This window comes from Panthera tigris, chromosome F3 (genome assembly GCF_018350195.1).
Source record: "Panthera tigris isolate Pti1 chromosome F3, P.tigris_Pti1_mat1.1, whole genome shotgun sequence".
NCBI lineage: Eukaryota > Metazoa > Chordata > Mammalia > Carnivora > Felidae > Panthera > Panthera tigris.
In genome coordinates, this window is record NC_056678.1 from 65,103,567 (window position 1) to 65,128,908 (window position 25,342).

Sequence of the window (25,342 nt, forward strand, 5' to 3'; positions counted from 1 at the left end):
GTGACAGAGGGTTGGAGGTCTGGGGTTTCCCTGCTATATTTGCAGCCACAGATTATCTTTCGAAAGTGAAAGAATCTGATGGAGCTTGCGTTTGGCGGGTGAGAATTCCTCTGCTTGTGCCTCCATTCATGCTCAAGCGTGCAGTCGTGTGTTGTGCACATCCCTGGGTGACTGTGTGTGTGTGCGTTTTGGAAGCTGTAAGGGTCCCTCCGTGGACTACTTTGGGTGACATGTAAAGAGAAGTCCCTCCTCTCACCCAACACCCCGGAAAAGGAAGCAGCTGGCCCCGGCAGGCCTTCCAAAGGCTGGGTAATGCCCGGCATAGGGATTCAACCACCAAGAAAGTCAAAAAGGTTACTGACCAGCTTTTCTCCAGGGTCTGAAGCAAGCCAGAAGTGCAGTGGCGATGACCAGCACACCAAGCAGGCTCGCGGACAGCCCGGCAACCAGCCAGTGGGGGCTGTTGGGGGCAGACAAGCCCCAGGTAGGGGTGACCATGAGTGCTGAGGATGAAATTCAGAATTGTACCCCAGATGGACAGAAAGAGGGAGAATGGCTGGCATCAGGGGGGATGGCGTGGCCTGGGGAGCTTTGCAGATGGAATCAGGGATGGCCCCGAGGACGCCAACAAGGACGGGCAGCCGTCTCACCCACCCCCCACCAAGGATCTCCTGTTTTCCCTCCAGGTCCAGTGGACGGATACTCTGAGCAGCGTCCAGGCTCCGTCATGCAGTGCCTGTTACGGGCCCAGCTTCGTGCAGGGTGTGGGTAGGGGGCACACGGAGGGGTGGGACCTGCCCCCTGCCAGCTTGCTGGGGCTCAGAGCCCAGCTCGGGGACAAGACGTACCATCCAGGGAGAGTATCTTGGGCTCACTGGTCTCTCCGGAAACATAATTCTCTGCCCGGCAGGAGTATCTGGCATCCCTCTCTGACGTCACGGTGACCGGGAAGCAGGTGGCTCTTCCATAGGGAGATGAGATGTTCCCTAGGATCTTCCCGTCCAGGTAGAACAAGTACGAGATTGGAGGGGAGCCCTTCTGGGCCTCACAGAGGAGCTCCACCATGGCCCCCACAGCGAGGCCGGTGGGGCCAGGTCTCAGGGTGAGTAGAGGCTGGGACACAGGAACTGGGGCAGCACAGAGAGGGGAGGCTCAGCTGTGCCACCCAGGCTCCTGGCCCCTCCTCCCCTGGGGATCCCTCCCCATAGGCCCACGGGTCCCGTTGCCCAAAGCCCAGGCCCCTGGGGAGTGTCTCCCCTCCCTCCCCACTCACCCTGCACCCTGACCTCCAGCTGGGGGCTCTGCTTCTGGGCCACACCACCCTCAAGGGTGGCCCGGCACCAGTAAAGCCCAGAGTCTCTCTCCTGGGCTCCTGGGAGGTAGAGCTCCGTGTGGGGGCCCCGGTCCTGCAAGGTGCTGGCATCTCTGTGGAAGGAGAAGAGGAGCCTCGAGGCCGACTTCTGGGGGTGAAGGTTCGTCTGGCATCTCAGGGTCAGCGGGCTCCCCTCACGGAGCTCGGGAGAGGGGACAGCGCTCAGCACAGGAGGCGGGAACGGCTCTGGGGAGACGTGGGCCCAGGCTCAGGGGGGGCCTCCTGAACCCTGAGTCCCCAGAGGCCGGGTCCAAGCCAGAGCGTATCCCAGGTCACAGCCCCACTGCCCCCGGGAGACCCTGTCATTGTGTCCCAGGACCCGCTTCCCAGCTATGACCCACACCGCCAGAGCCTCTCTGGAGTCCCGAGCCAAAGCCAGAGGGCCGTAGGGGTCAGCTGGTCCCCAGAGGGGAAGAGTCTGGCCCAGGCTGGTTCAGGGCACTTCCTTCCCCTGGCTCTAGACGGGGGCCCTGTGGTCGCCCGGCATCAGGGGCAGCCAGAGGGACAGCTGCTGACCTCTAGAGACCAGATCCCTGAGCAGCATTCCAGCCCCACCCCCGACCCCCCTGAGCTGGTGACTCACCTTGGACTTGAACCTTGACCAGCTCTGAGGTTTGTCTGCCCAGGTATGGGACGTAGGCCACCTTCCCAGTGCAGCTGTACTGGCCGCTGCTTTCCAGGGTAGCTGTCCCCACGGACAGGGACCATCTGGTCTTCGGGGTTTGGAGTAATCTTCCGTCTTTGTAGAACTTCACCTGGGACAGGGCCTTGTTCGTCCATCCATAACATTGCAGAGTCAGGGCATCTCCCTCAAACACGGGGTCTGGCCAGGCTCGGAGGTACAGCCAGGCTGTGAGACACGGGAACAGGGTGGCCCCGGAGCCACACACTGCGTGGGCGTTTTCTCCCTCTGTCCCCACCACCCCCCCAAGCCCGCCTCAGGCCTCCCCCTGGGGACACAGGCTGCTGGATGGCACCTGCTGAGCCGCCCGACCGCCAGGCCTTCCTGCCAGACCTGGGCGGGGCCTCTGCTTTCCTCTCCCCTCCCCTCCTCCCCTCCTTCCTCTCCCCTGCCTCTTCTCTCTCTCTACTCCCCTCCCACCCTCTTTCCCCTGCCTCTTCTCTTTGGCCTTTATCCCTTGCACTTCCCCTCTGCTCCTTTTACTTCGCCCTTTTGATGTTGCCAAGCTTGGGTCCAGTTGAATTCCTTCCATCCATTGTCCTAACTCCTTCCTTCTCACCCAATCCTCACCTCCCTAGACTGGTTACTTGCCCCCTGGCTCCCCCAGTCAAGCCTTTCTGCAGCGTCCACCTCTGAGAACAGCTGGCCCCGGACCGCCAGCCAGAAGCCAGATGGATGGATGTAGGAAGTGCCCGCCAGGGCTCATCCCTCCTGCCTTCCTTCTCAGGCCCCTGGCCTCCACCTCCTCCCCCAGCAGGGAGTTTCATTTCCACCACGGTCGTGGGGAGGGATCTGTCCTGTCTGTCCTCATTCTTAAAACGCGTTCTATGGCCTGATGTGGACAAGAGAAGAGCTCCCGGGGACCCCAGCCTGGGTCTGTCCCCAGGTCATGCTTCTTTGACAAGTCAGACACCATTGGTCCCAGAGAGTCTCAGGAGCCAGGCCTGATAAACTGAGAACAATAATGAAGAATCAGATAGGGACTCGCGGTATATCCTGCCTTTGCCTCAGTCCTCAGGACCCGCCCCTGGAGCCTCACGGGGTGACTGAATGACGAGCCTTGCTTTTACTCCTGTTCTGTCGCGCAGCACTGAGCATGGCTTTGAGTTCTGCCCAGCAGCCCCCATTGCCTCCGGAACCATAGAACATGTCCTTGGAGGTGAAGATGTTCATAGGTCAGGCTTCTTGCTGCTTGATAGAAAGCCCCATGAAGGTCAGGATGGACTAGAAGGCAGAAGGAGCTGAGGGTCAAAGCTGCCTTCTCTGAACATACGAGGGATGGAAGGGAGTCCGGGGCCTTGCTGAGTGGAGACTACAGGAGCGCCAGAGCCACCCTGAGAGGGACAGAGGCCAGTGCCACTTACAAGGGAATAGGATGAGCCCCAGAGCCACTTGCTGGGGCTTGAGCCACCTAGAATTATCCTCAGCCTGAGAACAGTGGAGTCCCAGGTCTCATTTCTGCCCGGGTATCAGCCAAGGCTCCTGAGGAAGGGGCCTAGTATGCTGTGCTGAAGATGCCTCTGGGGGACCCAGTGGCCCATCAACTAAGTTTTGGTCCAGAGACACACTTGGAGATGGAAGGGACATACACAAGACTCACCACTTTGCCCAACACAGGGAACTGTAAGAGAACAGAGTGATAGAATTAGGGTAAATAATAGGACCTTTTCACAAAGAGGCCTGTCCCCTCAGGCATGGGTGCTCACGTCCATTCAATAAACCAACCACCCAGCCCCCTAAGCACCTACTCATCCAACTACCCAGCCACTCAACCACTCAGCTACCTAGCCATTCAACCACCCACCCAGCCACTCAGTCCCTCAGTCCCTCAACCATTCAGCCATCCAAGCACCAAACCACCTAGCTTTTACGTTGGACCCAGCGCCTGGAATCCTCTGCTCCCTGTCTCTTTCAAATGTCGCTTCCTTAGGTGATTCTGGGGCCCCCCATTGAAGGACTTCTCCTCAACCCTTATTATAACACCCCACTGTACTATCATCAGAGCACTTACCTCTATTTTAAATTATCTTATTCTTTAAATTGCCTACTTGTTATCAGCTGCCTCACTCTGGGACGTAAGCCCCACGAGGGTGGAGACTTGTTCACGGTCTTGTCACCTATGTCTCGGACCCGTGCCCGGAAGGGTCAGTGTTCAACAAGCATCTACTGAATAAATGCTTTCCTCTGTGTCCAGCCACGTGGGGCAGGGCACGCGACGTGGGAGACACAAGAGTGGACTCTTGCACTAGTGGGTCTGAACGCCTACGAAGAACTCAGAGAGCAGACCTGGCGTTTCCTGCAGCCAGATCTGTCTACGCGGCTCTGGAGAGTAGAGCCTGGAAGTGACAGCTGAGGGAGGTGAGGAATCCCCGGATGGGCGGGTCAGATGGGACGGGTGAGGGGATAACACACAGGCCAGTGCATCACGCACTATGCTTGGAACTTTATATGTGGTATAAATGCTTTTATTTATTTTTTTAAATGTTTATTTATTTTTGAGACAGAGAGAGACAAGAGCATGAACGGGGGAGGAGCAGAGAGAGAGAGGGAGACACAGAATCTGAGGCAGGCTCCAAGCTCCGAGCTGCCAGCACAGAGCCCGACGCGGGGCTCGAACTCATGGACCATGAGATCGTGACCTGAGCCGAAGTCGGACGCCTGAGCCACCCAGGCGCCCCATGGTATGAATGCTTTTAAATGAATGAATATTTGAGGAGCATAGGTGGCCCGGGAAGAGAGGCCAAACCACGAAGTGATGACAGATGAGGTTAGACAGGTATGAAAGGCACAGGGGATGGCATGGGGGGCGGGGGGCGGGGAGGCTCAGCTGGGCGTGACGTGGTGGAGAGTGTTCTAGACTGCGTGACAAGGGGTGAAGCAGTCAGTGGCATTGGGCGAGCGTGGTCGGGCCAGCCGTCCTCAGGCAGTTACTGTGTCCTTCACACTGACATGTCCTAGGTGCTGTGTAGACAGGGAGGAACGTGGGAATGGCCTTGGGAGGGGTGGGTGAAGACCCTCTCACCAGGGGCTTGAGGTGCGGCTGTTTGGTGTGTTGAATCACTCGGTGTCACCCTTGCTGTCCACGTGGCCTGGGACCCAGACGGAGGTTTTTAGCCTTAGTTCTCCGCTCAGCTCGGGGTTAGCTCAGCCACAGGATCAGTGTGTGCAGAATTATGAGTCTTTCTTATCAACCCTCTATCTCTCACTGGGTCCATCTAAACATATCTCTTGGAAACTTTTTTTTTTAAGTTTATTTATTTGAGACGGACGGACATAGGACGAGCTGGGAAGGGACCGAGAGAAGAGGAGAGAGAATCTCAAGCAGGCTCCACGCTGCCAGCGCAGAGCCCGACGCCGGGCTCAAACCCATGGAACCATGAGATCATGACCAGAGCTGAAACCAAGAGTCGTGACGCTTAACCGACTGAGCCCCTCAGGGCGCCCCTAAGCACATGTCCTCCCTGGGCTTAGTGCAGTGGGAAACAAGCAGGGTTCGGAGTCATGTGACCTGAACTGGACTCGTGATTCCACCTCTTTCTATGTGAACTTGGACAGATCATTGAAATTCCAATAGCCTTGAATTCCTGGTCCTGTCTACACAGTGGGAGCCGTCACAGCCATTTCTTCCCTGCGGACTGTTTGCGTAGATTATTGTGACCCACCACCTGGAAAAGCGGTTACCGCATTGACTGAAAGCAGAAAGGAGGCCTGACCTCAGAGTGACTAATACCTCGCAGTATAGTGATGTCCCTCTTCCTTTTCCCTCCTCACCCGCAAAACACCTCTGCAGCTTCAAAGTGATGAGTAAACAGGAGTGAGGGCACTGAAGCCCTACAACCAGAGAAGGGGCATCCAGAGAGCAGAGAGACACTTCAGATGAGCTTGTGTCCCCAGACCCCATGAGACCTGGGAGCTGTGCCCACAAAGCCAGTGCCTGTAACGAAGGCAGTGGGCAGCGGGACGCGCAGAGGGGCAGTGGCCACGTTACAGCACTTCCTACAAAGAGGGCCATGGGCTGAAGATGAGGCGACAACACAGCCAAGAGCCGCTGTTGAATAAGCTGCACAACAGAGTCCTGGACAATGGAGGCCATAGCCCCGCTGACCTTGGCACTACTCAGGCCATGGTGGGGGGCGGGGAGGGGAAGGCACAGGGTCTGGTCCACTGACAAAGGGCATCGAGCCCAAGCAGACCAGGCTGATGAACAACGCCAAGAAACCATTCCCCACTCGAGGAAGACACAGCCAAGCAGGGACACAGTAGGTCTCCAAATATTTGATGGGCTAAGTGTAAAAGAGGGAAGAGACTTTCAGGTAGAAGTGAGACTAATTCAGAGGAAATGAGAGAGACCAAGGAAGCAGATTTCAGCAAAGTGCGAGGGACTTTGTCACAATCGAGGTCTAGGACATTGGAACCCGCTGCTTTGCCAAGCTATGGCTTCCGTGGTGCTAGGGGTGGCCGTGATGTGGAAGCCCAGAGACACCTGTCACGGACGGTGTGTGTGTCTACGGGTGGTGGGTTCCAGTCCTGGGGCTGAACCTGGCTGATGCTCAGCTCAGAAGGAAATTAAGTCTCATCTCCTAAACTTCAAATTACCTTTAACGTACGGCCGTGTCCCAGCACGTTCAGGGCCAGGGGCCCCTCGCCTGTCGAGTCCCTGATGGCCAGTAAGAGTAACGGGCACCATTTACTGTGTGAACATGCCCCACCAGACACTTTAAATGAATTTTATTTTCCAGTCTTACGTGATTAGAACCCAACCAGAGTCCTGCCCGAGGCATCCGGGTGGGATGGAGAAAGCATGAGTCTGGCAACAAGTGGAGTTGGAGTTGTATTTCTGTTTTGCTCTTGTTGCCAGAGCAATTCTACACAAGTTTCTTAACCTTTTTGAACCTCAGTTTCCTCAATTGCTTAATAGGGACAAAAAATACCCACCCAATAAGATTCGAAAGGTTAGATGAGATAATATGTGTACTACTGAGCAGGGTGTTTTCTCTGTCTCTCTGCCCACATCTAAGAGGAAATAGCAGCTGTGCACGTATGGTAACTCTGTTCCTCCACATCTAGCCATGGGGTCTCCATTTTAGGCTGGTCTTCTGGGGTCCCCAAGCATCACGCATGACCCTGTCAAATCTGGGTCCTCCACCACTCTGTCCCCTAGTCAGTCAGCTTTTGACTCTCTCCTCTCTTGCTTTGGTCTTCCCCATCCAGATACTGGGTTCCAAGTTGGGAAACGCTTGGACTTTATCCAGTCAAGTCCAAGGGCTGTTCCTCTTACAAGGTGGTGATTTGCCCATGATAACCTTTCTTCTGGAATATATCCAGGCACTAGGCCATCCTGACCTTGTCCAGTATGACCATTAGACCTTTTCCCTTGTCCAAATGGCCATTTGTAAGCACACAGGGTAACAATGAGGTGGGAGAAGGAAGAGCATTGGGCGGAACAAGTGTTTCTTTACAGGGTCAAATGCCTGCAAATCCTGTCCAGGAAGAGATCACATTTAGGAATGGTTTGCTTTTCTGGTTCAATGAAAACAAACAAACAAACAAACAAACAAACAAACACAAACTATTGGGAACAAGTTTAAAATAAAAAGTAAGTCAACTCAGAAATTGTAACGTGAAACATATGCCCAGAATTGTTCCTTCTAAGTGTGGCAGGGTGATAGTGGCTGAGACTGAGTTGAGTTGGGGAGGTCCAGTGGCCCTCTCCCCACTCTCATAATCCTCTGCCCTTAGAGGACCAGTCCCTTCAGTCTCTGGTGAGGGTGACGGGTGGCCCCTGGGGAGGTAGCTCAAAGAGAGAGATATAGATCAGAGAGAATGGATTTGATTCTTCAAACCATCCCCAAGGACCAGTCAGACCTGAGACAGACCTCCCCACCACAATCCCCAATAGAGAGAGGCAGAAGGAGGATGGCCAGTTTGTAAAGGGCTTGAACACTCTGGGCAAAGCCTCTTAATCAGGTGAGCAGCCTGGACATTGTAGAGTGGTTCTAAAAAAATGCGGAGGTTTCATAAAAATTTATCTTTGATTTCTCCCAAAGTTTATTGATGTATTTTGAGAGAGGGAGAGAGAGAGAGAGTTCAAGTGGGGAGGGGGCAGAGAGAAGGAGAGAGAGAAGCCCAAGCAGGCTCCACACTGTGGGCTCAGAGCCCACATGGGGCTCGAGCTCATGAACCATGAGATCATGTCCTGAGCTGAAATCTAGAGTCAGATGCTTAGCCGACTGAGCTACCCAGGTGTCCCCCAAAATACTTTTTGTAAAATCCCACCTTCTACTGCTGAGCAAAATGCACAGAACTGCGTTTTCCCATTTCCCTGGTCCTCCAGCCCACCCCTGCCCAAAGCCTTCCTTCTTCCATAACTTCATTTTCCTTTTGAGGCAGCCCAATGAGTAACTTAACCTTATTTCATGGGGTAAACATGTGGGTGGGCCTCAGAAGGTGATTTTCTGCCTCCTTAGTTTAGCTCTGATACACTGAAGGCCTGCCTTACCAAGGACCCAGGAAAATGCAATGGGAAACATCAGGGAAGCCCCCCACCACACCCCATGTGCACACACTCATTTCAAGCTCCAGCCATAAAACCCACTTGAACCTGGAAAGGGGAAATTAGGATTCCCATAAATAATTTACAGTTTTTGGTGCCCAGGAAGTAAAGCCCATGCTCGGTGACTTACCGAAAAACAGCAGAACCCTGCAGAGCAGCATGGGGCCTGGCCTGGCACAGAGCGGGGATACAGGTCCAACCGAAGGCAGACGAGAAGTCGGGGTGGAGGGGAGAGCATCTGAGCCACAGGCCCAGGGGTGGGTGAGTGACCCCTGTGACGTAGGTGGTGTTACTGCTTCATAGCCTATATAGAGGAAGTGGGGAAGAAACTTCAAAAGTTCAAATTTCCTCTCTGGTTGAGGGGGTATTATTTAAGTGAACTTTCTTCACCATGAAGCATGAAGGAGTCAGGGAATTTACTAGTAAGCACTTTTGAACATTCTCCATGGCTTCGAAAAGCTCATGCTAGTGAACAGGATGGGACACGGCTATGGGAAGATCCAGAGACTACCAGAATTTGTGTGATTTCAGCATCACTTAGCTTGCAAGGCAGCACAGTTCTGGATACACTAAGATCTGTTCTCTACCTTGAGTGACCTCCAGTTCTCCAAGCTTCCCTCCTATCCAAGGAGAAATGTGTTTGGACACTGCAATGAGGTGGAAAAGAGGAATCCTGAAAATGGTCCACAAGACCATCAGAGGAGCTCAGAGATCGATGAGGTCAGAGTAGATCAGGCTAGAGTTCCTGAATCTGAGGTTTTAAGACTGTCAGGCTATTATTTTGAGAACTATGCCTTAAAAAGACACCATTGAGAGAGCAATTAGGCAAGCCACAGGGTGACAAGATATTTTCAATACATATGACTGAAAAAGGATCCATATCCAGAATATAAGACTTTCTACAAGTCAGTAAGAAAAAGACAGACAACCCACTAGGAAAATGGGCACGATAATTGGATAGGTAATTTACAAAAGCAGACACCTGAGCACCGAATAAACAGAAAACGAAGCTTGACTTCATAAATCACTGTAGAAATGCAGATTTAAACTAAATGAAAACACTACATTCCCCATAAGAATGGCTAACACTGTTAAGATAGACAGCCAAGTGCTGGTGAGGATGCAAAGCAGCCAGAACTCTTGTAGACCTCCGGTAGGAGTGTAAATTGGTACAACCACTTTGGAAAACTGCATGGCAAAATCTCCTAAATGGGTTATACGAATGCCCGATGACCCAGCATTTTTGCTTCTAGGTACATACTGAACAGAAATGCATATGTATTGGCACCAAAAGACATACACAGGACTGCTCACTGCAGCATAACTTTTAATAGATAAAAATCTGGAGGGGCCCCTGGGTGGCTCAGTCCATTAAGCATCCAACTTCAGCTCAGGTCATGATCTCATGATTTGTGAGTTCAAGCCCCACGTCGGGCTCTGTGCTGACAGCTCGGAGCCTGGAGCCTGCTTGGGATTCTGTGTCTCCCTCTCTCTCTGCTCTCCCCTGCTCGCATACTCTCTTTCTCTCTCTCTATCAAAAATAAATAAACATTAAAAAAATAGATAAAATCTGGAAGCTACTTAATGAGCCCTCAACAGAGAAGGAGGCCATGAACACTCATCTCCTCTAAAGACAGAACATGTGAGTTTAAACTGAAGCATGGAGGGCCGGGTTAAATACCAGGAAGCAGTTTCTGAGAGTAAGGTTTTTCTCAGAAGTCTTTAGGTGAGAAGTTCCATAGAGTCTGGAAAGAATTCAATGTGCTTATTGCCAAAGACAGGAATGGAGAGTGTGACCTTTCTAACTTTTTGTGTTCTAGATTTTCTGATTGACTGGAAATGGGAAACCAATCCGACAATGACAGGCAATTCTGTCATGACTCTGTTGATCGGGAGAGAGGTGCACTTAGCGAGGAAGTAATGTAGGAAACCGGTGTCTTATCCAGTCTCCCTAAGATGTTAACATTTATGCATTTCCCTTACTGTTCTCTTTCCACCAGATCTCTTGGCTTGAGTTGTCTCCACTCCACCTCTGCTCAGCTGCAGGTCCAGAGTGTGGGGCAGCAGCTCTGCAGGGCTGCAGCTAGGGTAGATGGGGCAACCGCAAATGGTCTAGCTTGCAAGCACTTACTGTGCTTTGCATGCAGAACAGTTGAGGCCTCTACCCTAGCTGCTTCTATTTTCGCCAGGTTCTAGCAGTTTGGGCATGTGAACTCTCCCTGACTTCTCACTCTACCCTTGAAGAGTGAGATGTTGCTGCAATTTTATTTTATTTTACCTTATTTTTATTTTTTTAATATTTATTTATTTTTCAGAGAGAGAGAGAGACAGAGAAAGACACACACACACACACACACACACACAGGGAGAGAGACAGCACAAGTGGGGGAGGGGCAGGGAGGGAGAGAGAGAGAGAGGGAGACACAGAATCTGAAGCAGGCTCCAGGCTCTGAGCTGTCAGCACAGAGCCCAACGTGGGGCTCGAACCCACTAACTGCAAGATCATAAACTGAGCCAAAGTTGGACACTTAACCAACTGAACCACCCAGGAGCCCCAGATGTTGCTGCAATTTTAAAGGTGTTAGTGGGATTTGCTCTCCAAGCTGAGCTGGCTGCATACCATTGCTTTGGGGATGAAGGTGGGCTGCTGCTAGGTTAGGAATTATCCAGAACCCAGACTGACCTTGAACTGAGATGGAAATGGGTTGGGAGAGGGATCAAAACCCATAATACTAAAACTCTAAGGGAAATTCGGGGTTAAAAGGAGGTGGGGAGGATAATGGGGGCGAGGGAATTCTCATCCAGATGGGTTTATAGACTTCATAGATACATATCAAGCATTGCATCCCCAAATGTCAGAATACACATTCTTTTCAGGTGTGCATGGAACATTCTCCAGGATAGGCCACATGTTAGGCCACAAAACACGTCTTAATAAATCTGAGAAGACTGAAATCATATCAAAAATCTTTTATGACCATAATGGTATGATATTAGGGATCAGTTGCAAGACAAAATTGGAAAAAAACATAAACATGGAGGCTAAACAACATGCAACTAAACAGTCAATGGGTCAATGAGGAAATCAAAGAGGAAATAAAAAATACACTGAGATAAATGAAAATGAAAACAACCTTCAAAAATCATTGGGATGCAGCAAAGGCAGTTCTAAAAGGGAAGTTCATAGCCATCATAGGCTTACCTCAAGAGACAAGGAAAATCTCAAATAAACAATCTAACCTTATACCCGAAGGAACTAGAAAAAGAATAAACAAAGCTCAAAGTTAGTAGAAGGATTGGGGATAATAAAGATCAGAGTGGAAAGAAATGAAACAGAGACAGAAACATAGAAAAGGTCAATGAAACTAAGAGCTGGTTCTTTGAAAAGAAAACAAAGTAGGTAAAACTTTAGCCAGACTCATCAAGAAAAAAAGGGAGGGGCCAAATAAATAAAATCAGAAGTTAAAGAGAAGTTACAATTGACACCATAGATATACAAAGGGTCATAAGAATGACCAATTATATGCCAACAAATGGGACAACGAGAAGGAATGGATTAATTCCTAGACACATATAATCTTCCAAAAATGAATCATGAAGAAATAGAAAATCTGAACAGACTGATTACTAGTAAGGAGATTGAATCAGTAATAAAAAAAAAAATTCCAACAAAGGTCCAGGACAAAACAGGTTCATGGGTGAATTCTACTGAACATTTAAAGAAGTATTAATACCTACTCTCAAGCTATTCCAAAAAAATTGAAGGGGAAGGAACATTTTGAAACTAATTTTATGATGCAAGGATTACCCTGATACCAAAACCAGACAGACACCACAAACACACACACACACACACACACACACATTACAGGCCAATATCTCTGATTAACATTAATATAAAAATCCTCAACAAAGTATTAGCAAGCCAAATTCAACAATATATTAAAAGGATCACTCATCATGATCTAGTGGGACTTATTCCAGGGATGCAAAGATGGTTCAATATACACAAATCAGTCAACATGATACATCACATAAGCAAGATGAAAGACAAAAATCATGATCATCTTGAGCTTGTTCAATAGTCACAAATCAGTCAACTGTGATACACCACATTAATAAAAGAAAGGATAAGATCCATATGATGCTCTCAATTGATGCAGAAAAAGCATTTGACAAAATATAGCATCGTTTCTTGATAAAAACCCTGAATAAGGTAGGGATAGAAGGAACATACCTCAACATCCTAAAGGCCATATACAAAAGACCCACAGCTAATATCATCCTCAATGGGGAAAAAGTGAGAGTTTTCCCTGTAAAGTCAGGAACATAACAGGGATGTCCATTCTCACCACTGTTGTTTAACATGGTACTGGAAGTCCTAGCTTCAGCAATTAGACAACAAAAAGAAAGAAAAGACATACAAATTGGCAGGGAGAAGTCAAACTTTCACTCTTCGCAGATGACGTGATACTCTATGTGGAAAACCTAGAGGACCCCACCAAAAACTGCTAGAACTGATACATGGATTCAATAAAGTCACAGGATCTAAAATCAACATACAGAAATCGGTTGCATTCCTATACACCAATAATGAAGGAGCAGAAAGAGAAGTCAAGGAATAGATCCCATTTACAATTGCACCAAAACCCATAAGGTATCTAGGAATAGGCCTAAGCAAAGAAATGAAAGATCTGTACACCGAGAACTATAGAAAGCTTAAGAAAGAAATGGAAGAAGACACAAAAAAATGGAAAAACATCCCATGCTCATGGATCGGAAGAACAAATATTGTTAAAATGTCTATACCACCCAAAGCAATCTACACATTTACTGCAATCCCTATCAAAATAACACCAGCATTCTGCACAGAGCTAGAACAAACAATTCTAAAATTTTTATGGAACCAGAAAAGACCCCAAATAGCTAAAGTTGAAAAAGAAAATCAAAGCTGGAGGCATCACAATTCCAGACTTCAAGCTGTGTTACAAAGCTGTGATCATCAGGACAATGTGGTACCGGCACAAAAACAGACATATAGATCAATGTAACAGAATAGAGAACCCAGAAATGGACCCACAAATGTATGGCCAACTAATCTTTGACAAAGCTGGAAAAAATATCTAATGGGAAAAAGACAGTCTCTTCAGCAAATTTTGTTGAGAAAACCGGACAACAACATGCAGAAGAATGGAACTGGAGTACTTTCTCACACCATACACGAAAACAAATTCAAAATGGATAAAAAACCTAAACATGAGACAGGAAATTATCAACCTCTTTGACCTTGGCCACAGCAACCACTTACTAGATATATTTCTGGAGGCAAGGGAAGCAAAAGCCTCCCTCACTGGGACCTGAAGATAAAAAGCTTCTGCACAGTGAAGGAAACAATCAGCAAAACAAAAAGGCAACTGATGGAATGGGAGAAGATATTTGCAAATGACATATCAGATAAAGGTTAGTATCCAAAATCTAAAGAAGTTATCAAACCAACACCCAAAAAACAAATAATCCAGTGAAGAAATGGGCAAAAGATATGAATAGACACATTTTCAGAGAAGACAATTCAGATGGTTAATAGACACATAAAAAGATGCTCAACATCACTCACGATCAGAGAAATACAAATCAAAACCACAACGGATACCACCTCACACCTGTCACAATAGCTAAAATTAACAACTCAGGAAACAACAGGTGTTGGCAAGGATGTGGAGAAAGGGGAACAGTTTGGTACTGCTGGTGGGAATGCAAACTGGTGCAGCCACTCTGGAAAACAGTACAGAGGTTCCTCGAAAAATTAAAAATAGAACTACCCTACAACCTAGCAATTGCACTACGAGGTATTTATCCAAAGAATACAAAAATGCTGATTTGAAGGGGCACATGCGCCCCAATGTTTATTGCAGTGCTATTACAAACAGCCAAATTATGGAAAGAGCCCAAATGTCCATTGACTGATGAATGGAAAAAGAAGATGTGATACATATATGCAGTGGAGTATTACCTGGTAATCAAAAAGAATGAAATCTTGCTATTTGGAACAATGTGGATAGAACTAGAGTGTATTATGCTAAGTGAAATAAGTCAGAGAAAGACAGATACCTTATGATTTCATTCACATGTGGAACTTAAGAAACAAAACAGAGAAGAGAAGGGAAGGAGAAGGAGAAGGGAAGGAAAAATAAGATAAAAACAGAGAGGGAGGCAAACCATAAAAGATTCTTAAATACAGAAAACAAAGTAGGGGTTGCTGGAGGGGTGTTGGGTGGGGCGATGGCCTAAATGGGTGATAGGCATTAATGAGTGAGGGCACTTGTTGGGATGAGAACTGGGTGTTATATGTAAGTGACGAATCACTAAGTTCTACTCTTGAAAACAATGCTACACTATATGTTAACTAACTTGAATTTAAAAAAATAAAAAGATAAGCAAAAAAATCATGATCATCTCAACAGATGCAGAAAAACCATTTGATAAAATTTAACATCCATTTATGATTAAAAAAATCTCAGCAAAGTGGGCATAGAGGGAAAATACCTCGAAATAATAAAGACCATTTATAAGCAACCCACAGCTAACATCATACTCAACAGTAAAAAGCTGAAAGCTTCTCCTCTAAGATCAGGAACAAGACAAGGATGCTCATTCTCACCATTTTTATTCAACGTATTATTGGAAGTCCCAGCAACAGCTATCAGACAAGACGGAGAAATAAAAGGCATCCAAATTAGAAAAGAAGCAACACTGTCACTATTTGCATAGATGTAGAAAATCCTAAAGATTCCACCAAAAAGCTATTAGCACTAATAAATGAATTCAGTAAAGTTGCAGAATACAAAATAAATACACACAAATCTGTTGCATTTCTATACACTAATAAGGAACTATCAGAAAGAGAAATTAAGAAACCAATCCTATTTATAATTACATCTAAAAGCATAAAATACCTAGGAATAAATTTAACCAAGGAGGCAAAAGACCTATACACTGCAGACTCTAAAACATTGATAAAAAGAACTGAAGAAGACACAAATAAATGGAAAGATGTATTGTGCTCATTGATTGTTAAAATGTCCATGCTACCCAAAGCAATCTAGAGATTTCGTGCAAGCCCTATCAAAATACTGATGGTGTTTTTCCCAGAACTCGAAAAAATAATGCTAAAATTTGTATGGAACCACAAAAGTCCCTGAAGAGCCAAAGCAAATTGAGGAAAAACAAAGTGAGAGACATAATGCTCACTGATTTCAAATGATACTACAAAGCTACAGTCATCAAAACAGTATAGTACTCGCACAAAAATAGACAGAGGGCAGTGGAAGAGAATAGAGAACCCAGAAATAAACCCACGCTTTGTCAAGTTAATCTTTGACTAAGGAGGCAAGAACATACAATGGGGAGAAGACAGTCTCTTTAATAAACCATGCTGGGAAACTGGACAGCTACCTGTAAAAGAATGAAACTGGACCACTTTCTTATACCATACACAAAAATAAACTCAAAATGGATTAAAGACTTAAATGTACAACCAGAAACCATAAAACTCCTAAAGGAAAACACAGGTAGTCAGCTCTGGGTCATTAGTTTCAGCAATGTTTTTTGGGGTGTGTCTAGAAAGCTACACAGCAAAGGAAACCATCAACAAAATGAAAAAGAAACCTACAGGGAGAAGATACTTGCAAATGATATAACTGATAAGTGGCGAATATGCAACATATATAAAGAACTCGTACAACTCAATACGTAAAAGATACAAACAATCTAATTTAAAAATGGGCAGAGGACCTGAACAGACATTTCTCCAGAGAAGACATCCCGATGGCCAACAGACACATGAAAAGATGCTCAGCATCACTCATCATCAGCGAAACGCAAATCAGAACCACAACGAGATACCACCTCACACCTGGTTGGAAGGGCCTTCTCAAAAAGAGAAGAAATAGCCAATGTTGGCGAAGACGCAGAGAAAAGGAAATCTTCACGTACGGTTGGTGGGAATGCAGACTGGTGCAGCCTCTGTGGATGACCTGTAGGATGACCATCCTCAAAAAATTGAAAATAGAAAGACCTTACAGTCCAGCAATTCCACTTCTGGGTATTTATCTGAAGACAACCCACACGTTAACTTGAAAAGATACATGCAACGCTATGTTTATTGCAGCATTATTTACAAGAGCCAAACTATGGAAGCAACCTAAGTGTCCACTGACAGACGAAGGGACAAAGAAGCTGTGGTATATATACCCACTGGAGTCTTACTCAGCCATAAAAAGAAGGGACTCTTGCCATTTGTGACAACATGGATGGACCTAGGGAGCATCATGCTAGATGAAATAAGTCAGAGAAAGGCAAACGCAGTGCGTTTTCACTTACGTTTGAAATCTGAAAACTGAAACAAATGAACAAGGACAACAACAAACCTGAAACAGAAAAAAACTCAGAAAGACAGAGAAGCGTCCGGTGGCCGCCAGAGGGGGAGGAGGTGGGCAAGATAGGGGAAGGGGACTAAAAGGCACACACTTGAGGTTATAAAATAAATACGACAGGGGTACCATGTGCAGCATGGGGGATCCAGTTAACAGGTTGTAACAACTCGGTGTGGCAACCACAGATGGCGATCACTTCATAATGTCTAGGACTGGTGACTCCCTAGGTCGTGCACCTGAAACTAATATAATTTTGTTTGTCAACTACTCTTCAATTTGTTAATTTATTTTTTGAGAGGGGGGCGGGTGGTGATGAGCAGGGGAGGGGCGGAGAGAGAGAGGGAGAGAGAGAGAATCTCCAGCAGGCTCTGTGCTGTCAGTGCAGAGGCCGACGGGGGGTTCCATCTCACGAACTGTGAGATCATGACCTGAGCCGAAGTCGAGAGTCAGACGCCCAACCGACTGAGCCATCCAGGCAATCCCACTTCAGTTTTAAAAGTGGTGGTGGGGGGTGCTTAAACCTCAGTGTCCCTATCACTCAGGGTCAGCTGTGAGGGACAGTGGGTGTTGAGGACCAGAAGGTCAGTCCCACTCATAGGAGGTTGGGGGGAAAGAACCACAGCCCAGATTAGGGGCAGCTCTGGGTGCAGAGACAGCGTGTTGGGCCCTGGAACTACCCATCTGAGCTTAAATCCTCGCTCTGGACCCCAACCCGCTGAGGGCCGGGCAGCGATCGCAACCTCTGTGCATCTCCGGGTCCTTACCTCCGGTGGATGCATGGTTACCCTTGCATCGTAGGGTTGTTGTGAAGGTTCCGTGAGACAAAAACGTGAGAGGCCCCTGGTGCTGCCAGAGCTTTCTGTGGCCGTGGAGCTGTTCTCTGGGCTGTCTGACCAGAGAGGGAGCCAGCCCGGAAGCCTTGAGCCCCCGACCCTGCCTCCCCCGTCGGCTTTTACTAGCGCGTCCCAGAGAGGTGGGGTGATGTGTGCGAAGGTACTCAGCCACGAAGGCTGCCAGGATCCGGGCCGCATCCCTGGCTGCGACCGGAGGCCCAAGGCAAGACCAGGAGCCATTTCCTGAGTCTGAAAAACAGCAAGCTGCAGAAAGGGGTCGAAAGCCTAGTCCTTAGGACAGACCTGGGTAGACCAGGAGTCGATGAGGATGGAACCGGACAGAGGACAGAGGTCCGAGCTGGTCTGTAGGGGGAGGACTCGCCGGGAGGCATCTGGTCACCACACTCTCCCTCCCCGCCTTGCTCTCCTTCCTTCTAGCAGCTGCTGGAGAGAGGCCGAGGGACCCGTGGAGAGAGCGTATCAGGTCTGCAGCGACCCCTTGTGGCCACATGGACAGCAGGGAATTCGTCCTGGAAGGTGGCTCGCCACCCACCCAGCTTTCTTTGTTCAGCTCTTGGTCAGTGCGCAGCCCAGCCCTGCCTGGGGAGCTCGGGAAGAGACGGGCTTATACTCGGTACAATCTTTGTACTTCTTTACCTTTTTTTTTTTTTTTAACGTTTATTTATTTTTTGAGAGACAGAGCGGGGGAGGGGCAGAGAGCTAGAGGGAGTCACAGATTCCGAAACAGGCTCCGGGCTCTGAGCTGTCAGCGCAGAGCCCGACGTGGGGCTCGAACCCACAAACTGCAAGATGGTGGCCTGAGCCGAAGTGGGGCTGAGCCACCAGGTGCCCCTTTCAGTAGTTCCTAAATGCCTCCATTATTCTATTTTGTCACAATGCATCATGATTGTTTCATTGCCTTTCTCGACTTCTAGGCCGTGACCTCCTCAGAGGCGAGGCTAAGTCTACTTCCTGTCGGTGTCTCCAGGCCGCGCACGCTATGAGCTTCTAGACACATCGAAGTGTAACCGTCAGGAGTTCTGGAATCAGAAAGATCCGGGCTCTAATCCAGATTCTGCCGCTTCTTAAGTAGGGGACCCCGGGCTGCGACTTAGTGTCACTGACCTCCGCTGTACAACCGGTCAGATTTCTAGTATCACGGGGGGGATTACATTTCCACACACGCAGCATCTGGACTCCCGTCCCTCCGCCTGAGAGTGAATTCCGCCCCCACGTGTTCTTAGGCGCCGTGGACTTCCAGGGCCACACTAACTCTCTGTCTAGGCCTATCTGGCGGGCAGGTTCCCGTTGTGTTTGCTTGTGTGCTCCCATTGTTACCGCAGACGACCCCGTCCCTCCTTAAACACGGGGCACGGGGACACCAGGACGCCTGTCCTGTTTTCCTCCCCATTCCCTGGCTTCTCCTTCCCGCGCTCTCAGCCTCCCTCCTCTGGGAGCTTTAGATGAGTTCTACAGACCCAGGCCCCAGGGCCCTTGCTCTCTCTATGTTCTCTCCCTATAGCACAGAATAGCACAGATGCTATTCTCATCTGTGACCATGGGTCTGAATGATGGCCTCTAAGGCAAGAGTCCCAAATGTGTCTTTCCAGAGAAGGCGGTAACCCCGCTTCGGGACATGAACCAACTTACCTGGGGGCTAAGCTGTCATGGGCGCGCAGGACTTGAAAAGTACGGACGTGCCGATGGGATTCACACGGAGGCGGATCTCGGGGTGGCGATTCAAAGGAGCAACGCAGGCTAAGTGGGCCTCCTGCCCAAGAAAGTGACCGTCCCCTCCCGTCACGGAGGAAGGAATACGGGTGGTGAATTATTTGGTTGTCAGGCTAACTCAGAGTCAACCAAGCGCCTTTATGTCGGAAAATCTCGCCTAAGATCCGCTAGCGTAGGAATACACACAGCGCCGTGCTTCCCAGTCCGTCTGGCTGTGTGGCACCTGGAGAAAATCACATTGCAACGGAACACCGGGTGACGGGATATCACGCGTGGGGGGCTCGGAGGCTCCTTAAACTCCGCGTGTCAAGACCGCACCCAGCCTCTGCCTCCCAGCCTGGCTCTTTCCTGATGCTTCCTGCGTTGGTCGGTCAGCAGCACCACTCACCACCCTGCTGTGCAAGTCAGAAACCTGCTGTCACCACTCTGATTTGCCCCAAAGTGCAAATTAGCTCAGCAAAAATGTTCCCATGAATGGCACCTTTGGGATAGCAGCTATCGTGTGTGTGTGTGTGTGTGTGTGTGTGTGTGTGTGGAGAGAGAGAGCACATGCTTTGTATTTCTGTTGTTCGTACTTTCCCCACCGCCTGCCCCCACTGCCAGTCTGGCTAAAATCCTGGTAACGTTCCAGATTTCAGTTTATAGAACATTCCCGCACAACCCCAGCCTGACCGCGGTGCCCCACCCAGCTGGGTCAGGTGCACACACATCCTGTCCCCGCTTTTAGCACGTCCATCCCGCATGCGTGGCCTCTCACACGCATGTCTCCAGGACTGCCGGCTTGCCAAGGGGACGGCCGTGTTTGTCTCGTGCTTTTCTGTACCCTCAGCGTCTGGCACGGCTGTGGGTGGAGACTGAGACGGGAAGCTGACCCCGGGGAGCCCTGCTCCTATGCAGGTGCGATGGGAGGGCTGCTAACTGGGGTCTCACGGGCTCTCCTTCAGGCCTTCCCACCCTCTCCTTCTCTTATTCCCAAATCAGTGGATCTTAGGTGAGATTCCCCGGCATAAGGGTGCTTGGCTGACCCTGAGTGAGCCTAGCATCCAAACAATTCAATACCTTTGCTCCTCGCTGGTGGTTCTGCCACTCAGTCTGCAGCTTCTGTCTCTGCTCTGCCGTCCGTCGTGTATGCCTGTGACATTCTTCCCTGCCCGTGTGGTCCTGGCAGCACGTGACTGGTGTTCAGGTGTGCTCCAGGGAGGACAGCCCGGACCCGAAGCCTCGGGTCACCAACAACAGACTTAGAAAGTAGGTCGGGCGCCTGGGTGGCTCAGTCCATTAAGCTTCCGACTCTTGATATCTGTTCAGGTCATGATCTCATGGTTTGTGACTTCAAGCCCCGCCTCTGGCTCTGCGATGGCCTGCTTGGGATTCTTGCACTCTCTCCCCTTCTCTCTCTGCTCCTCCCCCCTCCCAAAATAAATAAAAACAAAGAAAGTAGGGAGGAGCCCTGCCCAGAAGGGGCTGGGAATGGACGGAGCTGCATTCTTCCCTGGAGATGGGAGAAGAAAAGCATACATAATTCAAGTGATGAATTGGATTGTTTTGGGTTCTCTGTTTACCACTGTCAAACATAATCTATTTCACGCATTTATACAGAATGCATAAAATAGGTCAGACTTCATGTTTTGCGGTTTGCTCATTTTCTTCTCCAGTTCCCTGGGCCGACGTGGCCCCCACGTGGAAGCGGAAAGGCCGGAAGCCGTGTGTGCTTAGAGGCGGTGGATGAAGGATTTCACACGCTGGGCCCTGGGCTGGATGCCGGTGAGCAGGCACAAGCTGTCAAGAGGCCGGGAGATATTTGGGAAGGAGTGTGGCATTCGGGGTCAGACAGGAACCCCAGCTTGGCTGCATCCATAGAATTCGGATCTCATCCTCCTCCCTCCCGCCATCCGTCCCTCTCGGTGCTGATGTGCGGGGGCGCCCAGACGTCATCCCTGATGAGACAGCCTCTCCCTTGGCCTCACTCGCTCCTTCCAGCTCCCACCCCACCTCACTCCTCCCTTTGTTGCCCGGCTTCCCCAGGTGGCCCACATCTACCGCGTCCTCTGCTGGAGTCACTCCCCGTCCCGTCATGGAGGGTCTGGCTCCACTGGCCACACCTCTCAACTGACTGTGCCCCAGTCCCAAGGCTTTAAACAACGCATGGTGGCCCCCAAATCCCTGACCGACTGACCTCGCGGGTGGACTCGAGGCTGGAATATACGGGAAGGCTCTCTTCCTCCCCTTGGGTAGCTCTCGGACACCTGCTGCACCCTGTCCTTCTTGGTGGCAGTGGACCAAGACGCCCACCGCCCTTTGCAGCACCCCTGCCCCCCTCCTCCTCGGTGGCCTCGCCTCAGCAGACACTGCCAGCAATGACTCCAACAGAAACTCCGGGGTCACCTTGATCTCGCCCCCAGTTCCACTGGCTCCTCTCCAAAGTGTGCCTCAGACCCCCCTTTCTCTCCCCGTCCTCGCCGGCCCTGCCTCCGGGGACCCTCCACGGTTTTTGCCTACGCTGCTGTGAAAGCCTCTTAAATTCTCTTCCCGGACTCTGCTCTGGCCTCCCATGCGTGTCACACACAGAAGAAAGAAGTGACCTACTCAGAACATAAACAGACACAATGTCAACACGCCTCTGCTTAAAACTCCCACTGTGCCTCCACCTCCAGAGCATCAAACATACCCCTTTGTGTCATGCCCCGCAGGCTGGACCCTGTCTGCCTCTCAGGCCTCCTGTGAGGCCGCGGCCTTCTCTGTCTGTGCGTCCGTGTGGGGGGTGAGGGGTGTGTGTCCTTCAGTTCTTCGAGCAACTTCCAGCTCCTTCCTCCTCGGGGCCTCCTCTTTGCTCTTCCCCTCGCCTCTGGGCTCTGCCGTGTGTGTGCACAATGGCATCGAACATTCTGGAAGGCAGAGCAGGTGACACAGACACCTGGGTACCCACCATCCAGCTCTATTACTTTAAATACAGTAATACGGAATCAGCCGAGGCCCCGCCCCCACGCCCGCTGTGCCTTCCAGAAGTCACCCCTGAATTTGGTATCTGTCGTTGCCCTCTCTCTTTTTGTACTTTCACGACACGTATTTGTCCCTCAACTATATCTAGCACGTGTAAAGTTGACGCAAATGGTGTTTTATTGTGGGAGGATCGGGTATGGCTCGGGAGGTGGGTCCGCGCTGACGCACGTGGCTCTAGCTGTCACCGCCACCTTGGCCCTCATTTCATCGGATACCTACGTCTAACTTTATCGATTCTCCTAATGATGGATAGCGGTGACAGTTTTCGATTTTTGGCCATCTTAACCGCAGCTGCAAAGAACATTTGTACACGTCTCCTTTGGCACGTATTTGAGTTTCCCTAGGGTAGACCCTTAAAAGCAGCATTTCAGAAGAAAAGCGGACGCGCCCCTCCAGCTCGGCCAGGCGGCGCCAGGTGTTCATCCCCGCGGTTGCACCTGCCCGGGCCTGGGCGCCGTCGGGGCTGCCGCGCTCGGACGCGCCGCCAGGGGGCGCAACGACGCGCGCCGCCGCCTGGGCCGCGCCTGCACCTGCTGGTGCCCCACGGAGGGCCCGATCCCAGAGAAGCGACGGCGGGCGCTCTGTGGCCCCGGGTCGCTGAGGGGGGGGGGGGGATGTGGCCTTAATCCTTCTTTCAACCAACTCTTTTCGAAAGTGAAAGCAATACAGAACAAAAACTTCCCCACCTTGAACTAAAACTGTATATAAAGGACCGAGGATGTGAAAACACACATCTGTGTGTTTCACACCCGGAAAGTACAATGCTAGCATCTTAACGTATATATTTGCTTCAGATGTTTTCTTTTTAGGAAATTTAACATTCCAGAGTTTGCTTGGAGTTCTCCTCCCTAGTCCTTCACTTAAACTCTCCCCCACACCCCACCCCTCCAGCAGGCAGCTAAGCCCCTGGGTTTGAGCAGTGGCTTAGCCAAAGCATTAATTTCATAACACAGGTATGTATCCATAAGCAATTATATAGTAGTGTTTGCCTTTATTCACACAAATGGTTCTGTACCTAATATTCTGCAAGCTTCTTTCTTTTTTAAAAAAAATTTTTTAACGTTTATTTATTTTTGAGACAGAGAGAGACAGAGCATGAACGGGGGAGGGTCAGAGAGAGGGAGACACAGAATCCGAAACAGACTCCAGGCTCCGAGCTGTCAGCACAGAGCCCCACGCGGGGCTCAAACTCACGGACCGCGAGATCATGACCCGAGCCGAAGTCGGACGCTTAACCGACTGAGCCACCCAGGCGCCCCTGCAAGCTTCTTTCTTATACACCCAACACTGGTCCCACGGCATAGCCACGTCCACGCCTGTGTATTCAGTTCAGTGTTCATCTGTTCTCCTAACGACATCTTTTAAAAATGTTTTCAGGTTTTGGCCATTCAAACAATGCTGTATATACACTCCGTGAGGGTGGAGATTTTCGTGTTTTGTTCACACTCGGTTTTGAGCTCCTAGAAGTGTGCGATCTGCTAGGTGCTCAGCACATGTGTATCGAGATTAATGAATAAACGAACAGCCTCGCACATGTTTCTAGGCTCACATGTAGAATTTGCCCAGAATATACATACCGACGTGAAGTGGCTGGAATTTCCAGGTGAGCTGGCCACATGACTCTCTGAAGAGTATTGGAGCAATTTACATACCCCCCCAGCAACTTGCAAGCTCCCATTCTCCCAGCCGTGCTAACTCTGGTGCTTTGAGACTTTGGTGTATGTGTGTCCAGCTTGACCTATATAAACTCATATCTTATTGCCGCTTTAATTTGCACTCCCCTAATTCCTTTCCAACCACCCCCCCCCCTATGATTTCCTCTGTGGCTTCTGGGTTATCAGATGAGCAGAAGTGGATTGGGGCGGGTTGAAGGTCAGTCACCCTCAAGCTCTCAAGGGTGCAGCCGGACGCCTGCATCGTGGGCCTGGAGGTCTCTCCACGCATCCCCAGCCTCCTTCCCTTCCCAGAGGGTTTTAAGTGCACCTGCCAGGCCAGACCCAGGACCCGCAGGACCCAGGAGTAAAGTGTGCAGACTTAGGCTCCCGTGTGGGGCAGGAGAGGGCTCCCTGGGTGCCCGTGCTGGTCTGTTCTTCTCCAGGCCTCCAGGTGGGGCTCAGGGGTACTCTGGTGTTCACAGCTGCCTCAACTCCACTGAAAATCTGCGTGTTCCTGCGCTGGGGGCGGGGGCGGCCTTTGGAGCGCCCGGCACTGCCCCTCCTTGGCAAGCACGGTGCCCTGAACCTGTGGGAGAACATACCATCTGGTCTGTTTGCTCGTCTATACTTGACAAATTGACCACCACTTGACAAAAGGAAGAAAGTATGAAGGTCAGGGGACAGACATCACGGGAGGGGTGGGGAGCAGGGGAAAGTTTGAGCTCATGGGGCACCCTTGGCCTTGGGGCACTAGGGAGACACGCCAGGGCACTGGACTGAATGCAGAATTGGGGCCACCACCAATGCGGACCTTAGAATAGGGTCAGTTGGCTTAGGGCAGCGGCCCGAGATTTAAAACGCGACACCAGCGACTTGGCCAGGGCGGTGGCTGCGCGGGAGCGGGTGCCAGCCGCCGTGGGAAAGACGCGCACCTCTAGCACGCGGGCGCGACACTCCCTTGAGGTCCTTTGGCATTTGAAAAGCATTAAAAGTCATAACCCGCAAGCCCAGAGGCTGGAACAACCCCTTTACTTTCTCTGGCAACGCGTTAACGTCATTAACTTTCAGCAAGCGGGGAAAGCGG

The 25,342-nt window shown here is 50.1% G+C and overlaps 1 protein-coding gene across 1 annotated transcript; it reads right to left on the reverse strand.

Annotated features, from left to right (window-relative positions):
• Nucleotides 1-354: 354 nt before the first annotated feature.
• LOC102964140 (Fc receptor-like protein 6) lies at nucleotides 355-24,520 on the reverse strand. The gene is made up of 10 exons (XM_042975722.1): nucleotides 24,485-24,520; nucleotides 23,041-23,200; nucleotides 18,037-18,121; nucleotides 10,638-10,690; nucleotides 8,799-8,911; nucleotides 3,655-3,718; nucleotides 1,956-2,222; nucleotides 1,274-1,558; nucleotides 849-1,127; nucleotides 355-503 (listed from the first exon to the last, which is right to left on the reverse strand). Exons 1-10 carry the CDS (start codon nucleotides 24,518-24,520, stop codon nucleotides 355-357), a joined length of 1,491 nt encoding a protein of 496 aa, XP_042831656.1.
• Nucleotides 24,521-25,342: the final 822 nt, after the last annotated feature.